This window comes from Drosophila virilis, unplaced genomic scaffold, assembly GCF_030788295.1.
Source record: "Drosophila virilis strain 15010-1051.87 unplaced genomic scaffold, Dvir_AGI_RSII-ME tig00002334, whole genome shotgun sequence".
NCBI classification, from domain to species: domain Eukaryota; kingdom Metazoa; phylum Arthropoda; class Insecta; order Diptera; family Drosophilidae; genus Drosophila; species Drosophila virilis.
Genome location: NW_027212914.1, coordinates 81,091 through 97,565, shown reverse-complemented (window position 1 = coordinate 97,565; position 16,475 = coordinate 81,091). Strand labels below are relative to the sequence as shown.

At 39.4% G+C, this 16,475-nt stretch overlaps 1 protein-coding gene across 1 annotated transcript; it reads right to left on the bottom strand.

Annotated features, from left to right (window-relative positions):
- Positions 1-7,856: 7,856 nt before the first annotated feature.
- LOC138911738 (uncharacterized) lies at positions 7,857-8,345 on the bottom strand. Its single transcript, XM_070211121.1, has one exon. The coding sequence runs from the start codon at positions 8,343-8,345 to the stop codon at positions 7,857-7,859; it is 489 nt and encodes a 162-aa protein (XP_070067222.1).
- Between the last annotated feature and the right edge of the window lie 8,130 nt (positions 8,346-16,475).

The window sequence follows — 16,475 nt, the reverse complement described above, 5'->3', positions numbered from 1 at the left end:
AGCAGAAGATTTGCTAGCAATATAGGCTGCCAATGACTCAGAAGTGGTGTCCGACGAAAGTCGAGACACAAAAACTTGCCTACGAGGGGCAACTACCGTTAAAGTAGGCGCTGATGGGGCTGTAGGTAATACAGGAGTTGGAGGAGCTAACGAGGCACAATGATTGTTTTTAACAATCTGGGCAAGATTGCGCGCAGGTCTACCTTTGCGGCCAGGAGCTGACGGGGCTGAGGCAGTTTGATTAATTGGGACGGAATCAGGTACGGGCTCTACTGGGTCTTGTACAGGGCTTGAAGCCGGGGTAATTGGACAGTCGCTTGGAGAAGGCGATAAAGACAACATTGGAGATACCTCCAAGTTGCTAGGAAAAGACAAGAAAGTCGTAGGTGTCTGAACAGACGTAGAGGGCAATTGCAAAAGTTGAGGCTCCAACCGGCGATTGGTTGGGGACTCAAATTTATATTTGCCTAGCAACTCGAAACTCGAGTCAAAATTACTCGAGAGCTGCTTAGCCACATTATTTAATTTTAAGAATTGACTTCTCACAGAATTATACATTCTGGAGAAATCAATTTGCTTGTCGATGCATTCTGGGCACGACCAACGCAAGCCACCGCAGCCCTTCTTGGCAATAGCAGCGATCTTGTCGCAATCACGCCCAGTGAGACCTGCACATTTAGCACGCATCATATTCTCACACAGCCAGCAATTAACAAATTGCGGCAGTGCAGAATCGTCAGCCTGCTTGAACGTGCACGGTATCTTACAGCACGACATAATTATTAAATGCACAAGCAACTTGCGAGAGCGCAGAGCAAAACGAAACGAAAACGGTGCACAAGTAAACACTCAAAAAACAATTTTTCGTACACAAACAAATTGTTTCGTGGGAAAAGCAATAGAAAGAAATTTGTGAGAGCGCGATGCACAAGCAGAAAGTATGCAGCGAACACACGCACAAACAAGTGTATGCACAGGGGAGCACAAAGGCAAAAGACTTAAAACAGCCAATAACAACAAACACGGAACTGACGCCGCGTTTTATAAAATGTAATAATTAACAGACACGCTGCACAACAGATAACACTTTGCACAGTTTATAAAAGCTTTTTAAATAAAGCACCGAAAAATGCAAAATTTTGAAATAAAAAGCAGGATAAAAGCGCAAAAATATATAAAAATCTTGGGGCACAAGTAAAACACGTCAATCACTCTCAACTGAGAACTCTCTCAAATCACAGAAGGACCCCTTAATTACTTTATTCGACAAATAGAATTTTAAAAAGGAGCCGAGAACAAAACAAAAGATACGAATTACTTGCATAAAACCAACATAAAAATTACATACATGGACATGACTAACGCGAATTAATCAAAGAATACTTATGCACAAAGAAAAGTGTTCTATACTTCCACAACGCAGCAGATTCTCAAATTTTTCAAGAAGCCTACTTACAAATAATAAGTCCGAATAATTCAACAAAGACAATGAAAACTAGTTAAAAATAATAGACCTTCAAACATTCGCAGAATTCTAAGAACTCATATTAAATGAACCCAATAAACTATTACATCCTGGAATTGAAAAAATCAATTACTAATCGCCATTTTTTCTTGTCAGAACCTGGAAGACATTTCTTCGGAACTAACAAAAGTGGGCTGTTATAAGGGGATACAGACGGTTCGACTATTTTATTGTCGATTAATTTTTGTACTTGTACTTATATCTCATCTATTTGACTTTGAGGGTTTCTATAATTTTTTATATAGACTGGTTCATCATCCTTCAATCTTAGCTTTTGTTTGTAGAAGTTATTGGTAGTGATTGATTCGGTTTCGAGTCCGAATACGTCACTAAACTGGGTGCATAAGTTAGTCAATTCGTTTTTGAATTGTGGTGGAAAATTTTTAGCTAATTGAGATAAGACAGTTTTTTCTCTATTTTCCGGATTGTTTTGAACTATGTCGTAGTTCGAAAGTGGTTCATATGACAAATTTTTAATATCTACTACTTGATTGGTACTGGTCGTATTCAGTAATCGGACAAACGCATTTTTGGTTATTGCAACTGTGTTTGCAACATAAATGCCTTCTTTAATTTCCTGGTTTGGAATAAGTACACTATCTTCATCTGATGATAGGTGAACTTTTCTGAGTACTTGGGATCTTGCTGGTAGAACAATGGAATTATTACCAGAACTGTATGTTATTGGAACATAAATTGGGAAATTTAGATTATTTGGTCTCATTATGAGCCAATCTTCATTTGGTTTGAAATCTAACTGGCAATTGAATTTCTTAATGAAATCAATGCCTATTATTCCATCACAAGGTATTGCGAAATGCAAATCTACTAAGTGAAAATCGTGTGGAATTATGTATTTACTTGTCTATCTCTATTGAAATCAGTCCTTTGGACTGTATTATGTCTTGGGCTATGCATTGAATATTGATCTTCTTATTTATTTGGATATCATGAAAGATATCAGAATTTTCCTTTAACAGGGATATGTCTGCACCAGTATCTATTAAAAATACAAGTTTTTTATTTGCCTTCACATTGAAAAAGTTTACAAATATATTCAAACTAAGATTGATGGTATGAACCGCATAATTTCCTACTGCTGAATATCTGAGGGTTGTTGAGAGTTTCCCTGATTGTTTGGGTTACTCTAACATTGTTTGTTTTATTATTATTATTTTGGTTGTTTCGGCCTCGGTTGGAATTGTTGTTTCCATTTCCTCGGCCTCTACGGTTTTGATTACCGTAGTTATTATTTCCTCTGCTTTGGTAGTTACCATTGCCTCTACCACGATAGTTACCACAATTGTTACTACCGCGTTAGTTATTATTCCCTCTTTTAGAGTACATCACAGTATTCACACTACCAGTAAGTCTTGTACTAGTACGGATGTATGCACTAACGGCAGCATCCATGGTAGTGAAAATACCAGACTCCATAATGGTTTTAACACTTTCGTGACTAGTTTTACTAATCATTGTGTTAACGGCTTCTGTACTGCTGAGCGTGTCAGCATTTTCAGATGGTATGCCTTGGTCAATATAAGCAGCTTCAAGAAGCTGTCGCAGATTTTCTAGTTCAGTTGTGAACTGAGTTGCTTTTTTGCCTTTCTGCGTTAAAGTGTCCATTTTTGCCTTTATGTTGGCGGGTGTTTCACCGACAACTACGGCTTTTAATGTTGCAATAATTCCATCTATTGTGGTTTCATTTTTTATTTTGTTGAGGGTTGTGCCCGTTATTTTTGATTTAATCAACTCTATGGCAATTTCCTCATAAGTTCCCTTTGTTAAGTTGACAAGTCTTAATGCCGTTAAGAATTTTTCAAGACGGGGTTTCTTTCCGTCAAATTCTGGGACTGCTTGTGGAATTTCCCTAATATATGCCCTCTGCGCAGCGGCTGTGCCAACCATTATACTGCTATTATCAGCACTTTCTTCACTTTCGGATAAAATATCTTTGGAATCCAGTGTGATAACAGCAGGGATTGTTAGATTTGTTAAATCTTCTTCTAATTGAATATCCTCAGTCCGAACTTCAAGGTTTTCACCGAGTTCTAACTTTGCGGGTGTATTCAAAATAGAAGGTAGTATTAAATTTAAATTATGCTTGTCTTTAACTGTTTGTATATTATTTCTCAGTCTTATTAGCAACCTTGACGTTTCTGACCAATGTTCATTGGTTAATACATCTTTCTGTTGATATACCAATATTCGAGCTTCGTTAAAGCTGTCGATCAATGTTATTGAGTGCCTATTAACTGTATCTATATGCGTTTGTCTATTTTGTGGTAGACATTTATACGCTTTTTCTAATGTCGTTTTAATATTTTGGATCCGCTCAGAAAGTTCTGGCCATTCCATAATATTGACAAGCTACATTGGTTTTCAAGATTAGTCTGGGATATTCTTACTATTCATCATACTGTGTGTTCATTATTATTTATTTTGTTTAATTGGTATCTTATAGTTATTATGATATTGTCAATTATGATTAATCATTGTTGTTTGTGCTGTGCAAATTTAAATTTTTTCCAAGTCATTTGCTCGGCTCATGAATCTTTTCTTTAGGCATTTGTTATGCAGTTTATATATTTTATAAAAACAATTTGCACACATTATAACAACTATGATTACCAGTAATATATTTATTAATTCAAAATCTGTGTTGTTTGATTCAACTTTATTTATAACGTTAGCAGTGGAATCCACTGACTTAACGTCTAATAATCCCATTTTGGAGTTCTGTTCAGAATTATGATTTGATTCAGTTAGAAAATCTTCGGAAAACTTACTTATTGCATTACTATTCATAAATAGAACATTTTTCCTGCCTACGGCTTTAATTTGATTCAATTTGTTTTTTTTTTTATTTTTTATTTCTGATTAAACTGACTGAACTGAAAACTTATTATTTTTTTTCATTTTAAAATTTAAAATTTATTTGGAATTTAAGATTTGGATTAATTTGTTTGCTACTGGGTAGTTTACCCAGTGCCTGAGACGTGTAAAAAAAATTTTTTTGTTTTTTACATAGCAACCTGCCTAATTTTTTAGGGTGGCTTTATGGGCCTTACTTCTGATTGGGTAAAAGATTTTCTGCTCAATTTTACATAAATTGTTTCGATAATATAATATATATATATATTTTAAAATTATTGCTAGTGTCTGCTGTTCCTGTTCTTCCGCGTCAGCTGGTCATCACCAGTATGGTTGCGCTGACGCTCCCTTCAAGGGGCTGGGGTGCCTCTCGCGCTTGTTGATTTCTCAGCTGCTGTTGTCCTGGGCCTATGAGCTCAGGCGGAACCGGTGCCGGTCTTCGCACAGGTTACTGCCTTCGATCTGCAGTGTGGGCTGTCCAGAGGTTCAGGGCAATCTGCTGGGCATTGCTTGACGTACTGAGGCACTTTGCTTTTGGGAGGTGGTGTGGTTATAGTTTTGTTATTAACAACTTTAATATTCACTGAGTGAGTACGTGGTGTAGGGTTTTCTTTTATCTGTTTCAGCTGTTGCTGATTAAAGTCAAGCATGGCCTGTAGCCTTGCTGTTGCTTTCCACGATGTGTTCAATTTTATTCAATTTTTTAACCCGGCCACCGCGACCCATAACACTCACTACACTCTACTCACTCAGCTTTTTTTTTTGTTTTTGTTCCGCCTTTGCTTGTTGTTGTTGCCTCCTTCGTCCTCTTCAATAGTTACAGTACATGCAGCGGTTCGATCAGCTAAAACAGGAGCTGATCCAGTCCTGTCACGGTCGCCATATAATAGTTCCCTGATGAAAAGACGTCAGTCTTCCTTGATGGTTCTTTATTCAATGTTTTTTTGGAGTTAGAGCTGTCCACCGTGAAGCAGTGAGCAGCCGTTTTACATACATGGTTTTTAGGCTTATTATATACAGCAAGAGAGTCAGAGAGAGTCATGCGCGCACATATGTATACACAGCGACGGTCAAGCGTGAGAACGCTGACTTAGCTATTTGGGCGGTCGTTGTTATCAAGTGCGGATCATATTTCGTCTGCACTTGAATATACGCAGAGGGCACTTAGCGTTAGGCGCGCTGCAACAAAGTCGCTGCTTATGTTTGCATTCTGTTGGCAGTGTTGCAGCCTTATTCATATGTATGTATATACATATGTACGCATGCTACAGGCCACTTGATACAACTTTGAAGATGAAGATGATGCTGCCTACATAGTTTATTATTTAATGAAATATTACTCTGAGCTGCACTGATTTTATAGGTCTGCCTCTAGTATATATTTCACTGGAATAATTTTTTAAGTAATATTTTTGAGGCGTTTTTTTAGCTCGTAATCAATAATTAATTTTTCAAACATATCTAGGGATTATTATATGTCTTGTTCTGTCACATAGCTTGTGTCAACAAATGTTACGCAGCCACCCTGAACGCAAATTGCAATATGTTGACATTGATCAATTGTAAATGATAATGGAACAGAATATGGTGTGATATACATATATAGCAATAGAGATATACATGTAGCAAATAATGAATAACTTCTTGAGGAGGTTGTAACTTTCCAAAACTATCAAATTATTCATTCTCCCCAGCCGATGAGTCTAAATTTATAATACCCGCTGATATATTATATATTTATACCTTGAACCCATTCAAATGGGTATAAGTTTATATTGTATTTGTGCAAAATCCAAATGTATGTAACAGGTAGAAGGAAGCATCTCCGACCTCATAAAGTATATATATTCTTGATCAGCATCAATAGCCGAGTCGATCTAGCCATGTCCATCTGTCTGTCCGTCTGTCTGTCTGTCCGTCTGTCCGTATGTATGAACGCAAGGATCTCAGAGCCTAGTGCCTGCGCAGATCGAGTGTGTTTCCGATATTCTATAACTTACTCCGTTTCCAAGCAATTCATGAAAACGATATCGATATCCTGTTTTTTGGACAATTTTGGTAAATAATAAGAGCTAGAGTCACCAAGCTTGACATATCTTCTAAAAGAGAATATGTATATATGCATTTAATTTTGGAAGAAGAGGATTCAGGGTATCCCCTAGTCGGGAGCTCCCGACTAGAATCTCTTAGGTTTATTGGGTAACTGACTTAAAAGGTTTTTGCAGAATGATCAGTTTATAAGGAAGCTATTGGCCGGGGTACCTATACTATACCTGGGCCACGCGTGCTTCTTGCTCGTCACGCCTACTCACTCTGATCGTGGTCCAAAAATTGGCTGCTCGTTCGCTAGCCGTGCGCTTGCCTCGGCGGCTCAACTTCGCCGCGAGCTTTCGCAGCCCCGCTTCGGAGCTTTCGCTATTCGCCGACGAATTGAAGCTTTCCTTCTCGAAAGCAGTGTTGAGCAACCGATCAGCAACGCACGGTTGCAGCGGCGGGCGCGGTTAAATTGAAACTAGGCTCGTATCTACGTACTTATCCTAATGATACACAGGCTAAGCGATTAACGGCTCCTTGCCTTCTAATGCTACTTAAACTTAACTATAATATCGACGGCTTCTTGGACTTATCAGATAATACTGCTAATGGCTCCTTGCCATGATCTTGGCGTAAACGCCGGCTCCCTGCCGTGAGTTCGCAACTGTGGGGGGGCTACTTCTGTTATCCGCCTCGGTGGCGAATTTTGTGCGCACGGCGCTTCACCGAACATGGTCGTGACCTCGACCGCCATCAGCATATCCCGTCCAGTCGCTCCATGACGTTGGTCCGCCGCGAGTAGAGGGTGTGACGGAACTGGCGAGGGGTTTCCTCTTGCCTTCCTTTCCTGTAGTACTCGCGACCCTGAGGGGGGTCACGCGGACGAACTCCGGCACCAGGCCCAGGGTAGGGCTCGGTATCTCCGCTGCTGGCGTCCTCATCCGACGAGAACATTATAATTTCGGGTTCCATCTGTAAATTCTGTTTATTTGTTAACTTATTTGTCACATATATATATTTTTTTGTTTAATGTCCTATCCTCACAGTTCGGCTCGCATCCTACTATGTCTATTCTGGTTACGTTGTTAAGATTAATCTAGTCTACGTTATTATGTTAGTTACGTGGGCGACGGGTGTCGCTCTCACCCGGCGCCTGCTCGTGGGCATCCCCGTGCCCTGGGTGTTCCCCTTCGTCCTCCGTCGTCTCTCGGTGGCATGGCTTCAGCTGCGAGATGTTGGCCACCTGCTCCTTATGTTCGTCAGGTTTCACTAAACCCACAATATTGGGGGATATAAATTTGACGACCCTATAGGGCCTTAAAATTTGAGTGCCAACTTCACGGTGAAACCCTCACGGCGTTGGATAGTTAATGCTGTCTTAACAAGACCACCGAACCCAACGAAGGCCGCCACCCCCGTCTTCTCAGGTTGTAGTGTCTGCCCTGGTCCTTTGATGCGCGCTGGAGATTGTTGTGGACGATGTAAACGCAATAGTTGTGGACCCCGGAGTCACCAGTTCGTACAGAGCGGCGGGCAACCGCGGCTCCCTCCCCTGTATCAGGAAAGCGGGAGTGAATCCGGTCGAATCCGCCACGCTTGTGTTGATCGCTAGCGATATCTCCGGTAAAAGCTCGTCCCACGAACCTTGATGGCCTTCGATAAGCTGCGCTATCATGGTCATCACAGTCCGGTTTGTCCTTTCGGTAGGATTCTCTTGCAGACAGTACGGGGAGGTGTACTGTACCTCTACGCCTAAGGACTCCAGAAAAGCCTTGAAAATTCGGCTTGTGAATTGTACCCCATTGTCACACACGAACTTTTTGGGCACCCTGAATCGGCTCCAAATCGTCTCTCGGAATGCGGCTTGCAGGTGTGCCACCGTGGCTCTCCTGAGAGGGACCAGTCCACCCATTTCGAGAAAGCGTCATTGAAGGCCAATAACAAAGTGTTGTCATGTCTCGACCGTGGAAGGGGCCCAACAAAATCCGCGCAGAGTACTGAAATCGGTTCTGCCACTTGCCTCGTCAGCATGCTTCAGCCGGTTTGAGTTGCTCGCTCTTGAACTTTTGGCAGGTTTCGCAACACTTCACGTACTTGGCGGCGTCACGGAACATACCCGGCCAGTAGTACCTTTGGGCTAACCTCGACACTGTTTTCTCACGCCTTGATGACCGGCCGTGGGAGCATCATGGCATTCCGCTAATACTCTCTGGCGTTGACCACTGGCCACACATAGCTTCCAGGGAATGTAGTCTTCGTCGTCCGTCCGGTGGCCCGAATGCCTATATAGCTGCCCATTCTCTTCTACGTAGTCCGGGAACTTGGGCGGCTCCTTGGCGATTCTAGCACGCATACTCGCGAGTTGAGCCACTTAAGTGCCAGGTGATCCGATATCACGTCGAAACGTTACCCTTTCAGGTAGCCACGCAGCTTCCGTATCGACCAAATGATTGTCGGCTCTCTTTCTCGGTGGCGGAATAGTTCACTTCCGCCTTCAGCAACTTTGTACTCGCGTACGCTATAACCCGCTCCTGCCCTTCTATTGTATGCGTCAGCACTGCGCCGAGGCAAAACTGGCTCGCGTCAGTCTGTAGGACGAATCTGGACAAGCCAACAGAGGGGCAGTCGTCAAACTGTCCTTCAATTGACGCAATGCCTCCTCCTGTTGTTGATACCATGCCCATTTCCGCCCCTTCTTTAAGAGCGCTGTTAGCGGCTGTACCTGAGTTGCAAAGTTGGGAACGAAGTGCCTGTACCATGACGCCATCCCGAGACACTGGCGCAACTCCTAACAATTTGTCGGGGCCCTCAGGTTACGTATCGCCTTCACCTCCTCTGGATCGGTAAGTATTCCTTCCCTGCAAATGACGTGTCCTAGGTAGACCAACCTCTCCCGGAAGAAACTGCACTTCTTCCTATTCAAACCAAGATTAGTCGTCCTTAAATGGCGGAACACCTCCCTCAAGTTCTCTATATGTTGTTCTTTTGTTGCCCCTATTACCACGATGTCATCTAGGTAGGCGAACGCATGAGTGTAAACCGCACACGTCGAGTGTAAACCGAATGGCATCACCCGGATAAACATCTGGGATTGAATGCGCGCTGAGTTGCCGGTAGTCGATGCACATGCGCCATTCGCCAATATTCTTTTTGACTAAGACGATTGGGGCGCTGTGCGAGCTACGCGACGGCTCGATGGCACCTGCCCGGATCAGCTTATATACCTGTTCGTCAATCACCTTCTGCATGGACGGATTCTTCGGGTAATATCGCTGTTTCAATGGCTTGTCCTTTAGCCTGATCCTGTGTTCGAAGGGGGCCAGTTGACGAGCATCCAATTCTAGGGCAGACAACAATTGTCTTAGTACGTCTGCATAGGTAGTAGTCAAATCAAAAAGCAAGAGTGTTTATATAGGAACATGGGGGGAAAACAATCAAAGGCAGATGATAACACTGCCAATGGTGTTAACGTAGTAGAAGTCGTAGACACACTCCCCATGTGCAGTTAACAAACATACTGCAAATAATACTCATTGTAATAGCTTCAGTAAATCTCCTTCTGAAGATTTATCTTCTTAATAAAAAATCACTGAGGAAGCGTTACATGAGTCGAGCCAACGACTTAGAAAAGGTATAAGCCACTGCTTAAATAAAATATTTAAGTAGTGGAAGTTTACATGGACTGGTCCCAAATAGTAGAAAAGATAAAGCGGCATAGAGAAAATTTCGATAAATCATACAAGTGCCTTAATAAAAACAATTATTGACGAGCATCCGATTCTAGGGCAGACAACAATTGTTTTAGTACGTCTGCATAGGTAGTAGTCAAATCAAAAAGCAAGAGTATTTATATAGGAACATGGGGGGAAACAATCAAAGGCAGATGATAACACTGCCAATGTTGTTAACGTAGTAGAAGTCGTAGACACCACTCCCCATGTGCAGTTAACAAACATACTGCTAATAATACTCATTGTACTAGCTTCAGTAGACATCCTTCTGAAGATTTATCTTCTTCATAAAAAGTCACTGAGGAAGCGATACATGAGTCGAGCCAACGACTTAGACAAGGTCTAAGCCACTGCTTAAATAAAATATTTAAGTAGCGAAAGTTTACATGGACTGGTCCCAAATAGTAGAAAAGATAAAGCGGCATAGAGAAAATTTCGATAAATCATACAAGTGCCTTAATAAAGCGCACATGTTTTAAGACCCACCATAATTAAACATAATGAGATCCTTGTATATGAAATCAGGAGGCTAGTTACCGAGTGTCAAAATAAACTGACAAGTTTACACAGGGTCCAAGCTTCAGACGTTTTACAGCGCCTAAGGAATAATCTGGTAAACTTAAATAAAAAGTATGATCTCCAGCTTTATCTACCATCGGTGTTAAATACACCGGTAACATTTGATAAGTCACTACTGACAAACGACCAAATAGAAGATACAAAATTAGTAAACATGGCACAAACAATTGTAGAATTTATCAAGCTAGCCACATCTCTGATACCAGAGTTTGACGGTAAGCCGGAAAATCTACAAAGTTTTCTAGATTCTTTGAAACTATAAGAAACCATGAAAGGCACACATGATCTAACGGCCATAAGCCTTATAAAAACAAAGCTAAAAGGCCATGCGAGAAATTTGATAGGTAATGAGCAGACAATTGTTGCAATCATTTTCCAGAACAATTCAAAAGTCAACTAACAGAATTATGCACCAAGTATAGTGATGTGTTCGGACTCGAAACCGAACCAATAGTGACAAATAATTTCTATAAACAAACATTAAGACTTAAAGATAATGAACCCATTTATATTAAAAACTACAGAAGCCCGCATAGCCACGTTAAAGAAATTCAAAAACAAGTAGGGAAATCAATAAACGACAAGTCGTAGAACCGTCGGTATCCGAGTATAACAGCCCACTCTTGTTAGTTCCGAAAAAATCATTACCAAATTCGGAAGAAAAGAAATGGCGATTAGTAATTGACTATCGCCAAATCAACAAAAAAATACTTTCTGATAAATTCCCGCTCCCCAGAATTGATGATATTCTAGACCAACTGGGCAGAGCTAAATACTTTTCATGCCTTGACTTAATGTCAGGTTTCCACCAAATTGAACTTGAAGAAAATTTAAGAAATATAACATCTTTTTCAACGAGCAATGGCTCATATCGCTTCACGCGATTACCATTTGGTCTTAAAATAGCACCAAATTCATTTCAGAGAATGATGACTATAGCATTCTCGGGTTTAGAACCCTCCCAGGCATTCCTTTATATGGATGACTTAATGGTGATAGGATGTTCCGAAAAACACATGATTTAAAACTTAACTGATGTTTTTAATGTATGTAGGAAATATAACCTAAAGTTGCATCCAGAAAAATGTTCATTTTTCATGCATGAAGTGACATTTTTAGGTCACATATGCACTGACAAAGGAGTATTGCAAAAGTTTGACGTCATCAAAAATTATCCTGTCCCTCATGATGCGGACAGCGCGAGACGATTTGTAGTATTCTGCAATTATTATCGTCGTTTTATAAAAAACTTCGCCGATTATTCACGGAACATAACTAGATTATGTAAGAAGAATGTTCCTTTTGAATGGTCAAGTGAATGCCAAAACGCATTCCAGTACCTTAAAGAAAAGCTTATGCACCCCACATTATTACAATATCCTGATTTTCGCAAAGAGTTTTGCATTATAACAGATGCCAGTAAACAAGCTTGCGGAGCAGTTCTAACTCAGAGCCGTAACGGAATTCAGCTCCCAATAGCTTATGCATCTCGTTAATTTACAAAATGGGAAAGCAATAAGAGCACAACAGAACAAGAGTTAGCGGCAATTTATTGGGCAATTACCCATTTTAGACCATATATTTATGGCAAACATTTTACTATTATAATCACAGACCATTGACATATCTTTTTTTGATGACTAATCCCAGTTCTAAATTAACTCGCATGCGGGTAGAGCTTGAAGAATACAACTTCCCAGTAGAATACCTAAAGGGGAAAGATAATTTCGTAGCAGACGCACTTTCGCGAATTAATATAAAAGAACTCAAAGATATGCAACATAAAGTCCTGAGAGTCACTACCAAGCGGCAAAGTAGACAAAATAAAAACTGTACAGTAGAAAATTTTGAACTTCTGCCAAGGCAAAGTAAAAAAAAAGTATCTAAGCCCAACGTACATGAAGTCATTACAAATGATGAGGTACGAAAAGTAGTGACCTTGCGCATAACAGCATCTAAATGTTAAATTATTGCAAGAATTGAAGTTAGCGATTTATATACCAATGGAATTCTCGACCTAGGTCAGTTCTTCCAAAGGCTCGAAAAAGAGGCCGGTATATTAAAAATCAGCCAACTCAAAGTATCACCGAGCGAAAAGATCTTTGAATCAGTTTCAATAGATTCTTTTATGGTCAATGAAATATTAAAATCTTTAAGAGTAACGCTACTCCAGCCGGTGACCCAAATAAAAGATGAAAAAGAGACACAACAAATATTGTCTACATACCATGACGACCCAATTCAAGGAGGTACGTATGTAGATGTCAAAAATTCCAAATGTCTAAAACAAAGACGCACACAAAAACTCCTCTGACTCTCACAGAAACACCTGTTAATGCTTTCGATATAGTGATAGTGGATACAGTTGGTCCGCTACCCAAATCGGAAAATGGTAATGAATACATAGTCACATTAATATGCGACCTTACAAAATATTTAGTAGCCATTCCAATAAAAAGCAAAAGCGCAAGTAATGTCGTAGAAGCTATATTCGAAAATTTCATACTCAAGTTTGGTCCAATGAAGACGTTCATCTCGGACATGGGAACAGAGTATAAAAACCAGATTTTAACTGACTTATGCAAGTATTTGAAGATCAAGAATCTCACCTCTACTGCATATCATCATCAAACATTAGGGACAATAGAACGAAGTCATCGAACTTTTAATGAATACATTCGTTCATACATCTCTGCAGACAAATCTGATTGGGATGTTTGGGTTCTATATTTCACTTATTGCTTAAACACGACACCATCGGCAACGCATGAGTATTATTCATACGAACTAGTATTTGGCAGACTACCGAAACAGTTCATAGATTTAAACAAAACTAATTACATAGATCCTATTTATAATTTAGATGACTATTCTAAGGAAATAAAGTTTAGATTAGAAATAGCATACAAAAGAGCTAGAATTATGTTAGAAAAAGCCAAGGCTTATAGGAAATAAGCACATGACGAAAAAACAAAAAACTGAATTAAAAGTAGGAGATAAAGTACTTATAAGAAACGAAACAGGGCACCAATTAGTCCCAGTATATTTAGAACCATATATAGTAGAGAAAATAGAAGATAATGACATTTTTATTAAAGATAGTTAAGATAAGAAACAAAAAGTAAAAATTAAATACAATAATTTAACACTAACACTAAATGTCTACATGTATTTCTGTAATCTCAAGGGTACATGTTAATGAATCTAGCACGTCTCTGCTGTTTGAGTTTGGTTTTTAGAATGTTTTATTAAATATATTCTTATGGCTTAGCTGCGCTGCCGGTCACGCCAGCAGCGGAGCGGCTATATACATATTTTGTCTTATCAGCATACATATTTGCATGTATGTATATATGTGTTACGAATGCTCAGCGTAGGACTTCTGACTTAGCTTAACTCATTAAAGAGTGATCGCATTACATGCTCACTTGAAAAGGTTTTGTTTGTGTAGTGCAACAATGTGCTTAAACGATGTTAGTTTACTGGTGCAGTGTACCCTCAATATATGCACATACCACATCTCCCTCCTTTTGAAAAATAACCTAACTAAGTGGAGTTATTTTAGTTAAATTTATTTTATTTAAAAAAGTTTTTGGAAATTTGAAGATTTATTATATTTGTAATGTATTTATAATGTATTTAGTTTTTTTTTTAATACTTTTTGTGGTGAATATATATATAGTGACATATCCATAGTCGCACCCACCCTTTAACATAACTTAGCACATAAGCATAAGCACAATTATAAACATTTCTAATATTGTAAACAAAGAGCCTGGTGATAACATCGACATTGGTCAAGATCAAACTGTCCCCCTTTGGTAGACATAAACAATTCACCCTAAATATCACGCCACTGTCAATGTTCCCATCAGAGTACTATCCCACGCATAATTGCTGACGCAGCTCAAACTTCACTCAATTTTGACTCAAACTCTCTCAAAGCGAAGTTTGCTAAGCGACCGCAACAGTTAGATAAATCAGTTCATATTCGGGAAGCAAATCTGAATGTACTCAACAAAAGTAGCCGTTAAGTGAAAATAATAAATTGAAATATATTTTTTTATAGTAACCTAACGTGTAAAACTTAATTGGCGCAGCCGGTAGGATACGTCGGGAAAAATTAAAGATCGCTAAAGGATAATTAATTCCCAGATCTAACGCACAATCGCGACCGAAAGTGTTGTCGGAGTGTAATAAAAATTTTCTCGAATACGTATCCGCACAAGAACCTTCGGGTCATTAGTAGCTTAATAATATTGACCCTTTGGGCAATAAAGCTACTACAGTTAATAACGACTGGCTTTGCATATCGTTTGATCCCTGCAATACGTTATTACTGAGTCTTTTTAAGACACACACACAAAAAAAAAAAAAAACATTTGCACAATAATCCATCACAAACTTTAACTTAAAATAAAAGTGCAAAATCAAAGAACAATAAAGTTCAAACCTACAAACTCAAAACTATTCAAAAAAAAGTGTATTACACCAAGATGACAATGGAATTATCAGAACAACACCTCAACCAGGCCCTTTCACAACTTAGACAGGTGCCAAGCTTTGACGGATCAACGGATCAACTAAACGCCTTCATTAAAAGGATAGATTACATCCTACACCTGTATCCAACCCGAGATGTTAGACAACATAGCATCTTATACGGAGCCATCGAATTGCAAGTCACAGGAGATGCTCAGAGAATATCACAAAGGACAGCAGCCAACACTTGGCAGGAGCTGAGAAACGCATTGATTGAAGAATACAAAGTGCAGACACCATTTGAAGAACTCCTTCGACGCTTATACAACACGAATTACCAAGGAAACGTCCGTAAGTTCATCGAGGAGCTCGAGAATAAATCTTTTGTTATATTAAATAAGTTAGCACTAGAAAATATACCTAGCAATACAACCCTTTATACAAATGCTATGAATAACACAATCAAAGATGTTATTACAAAAAAATTACCAGATAGGCTTTTCATGATGTTAGCCAGACACGACATTACGTCGACACAAAAACTAAAGCAAGTAGCTCAAAGAGAGGGATTATATGAAAATAGCGTTACTGAAAAACCTAAAAATAATAATGTTCAGGGAAATCCAAATAACAATCGTAGGAACATGGGAAATTATCAGCAAAATGCTAACCCAACCACCATTTCAAGTGGCTATTCCAACACGAATCAGAGTTATCACGCACAAAATAAACAGCATAATAAGTCCGAAGACAATCAGAAAGCTCACCACGAGTTCCAACAGAAATTAAGTCAAGGTAGATACCAAAATCCCTTAAACTACCAAAATCAGTCCCATTCACGCTTGAATGCACCAAACCCTCCGACTAAACGTCAAAGAGATAGTAACAGTGGGCAGATGAAAATGGATACATCCGAAAATTTTCATCAGCAAGCCTCGGAACAAACAGAAGAAATCCATTCATAAAATTGATTATGAATGACGAAGTTCTAAAATGTGTCATCGACACAGGTTCAACCATTAATCTAATGAAAACTAACCGCTTAAATTTTCCAGTTTACAACGAAACATTAAAGGTTCACACCATAAATGGTGTTATTGAATTAAAACAAAGTATACGATTAGGAGCAAGCAAAATTTGTCCGAGCAAACAAAAATTCTATATTCACGACTTCTCAGAGCATTATGATGTTCTGATTGGGAGAGAATACCTTGAGGCATGTCAAGCAAAAATAGACTATGCACAAGGAT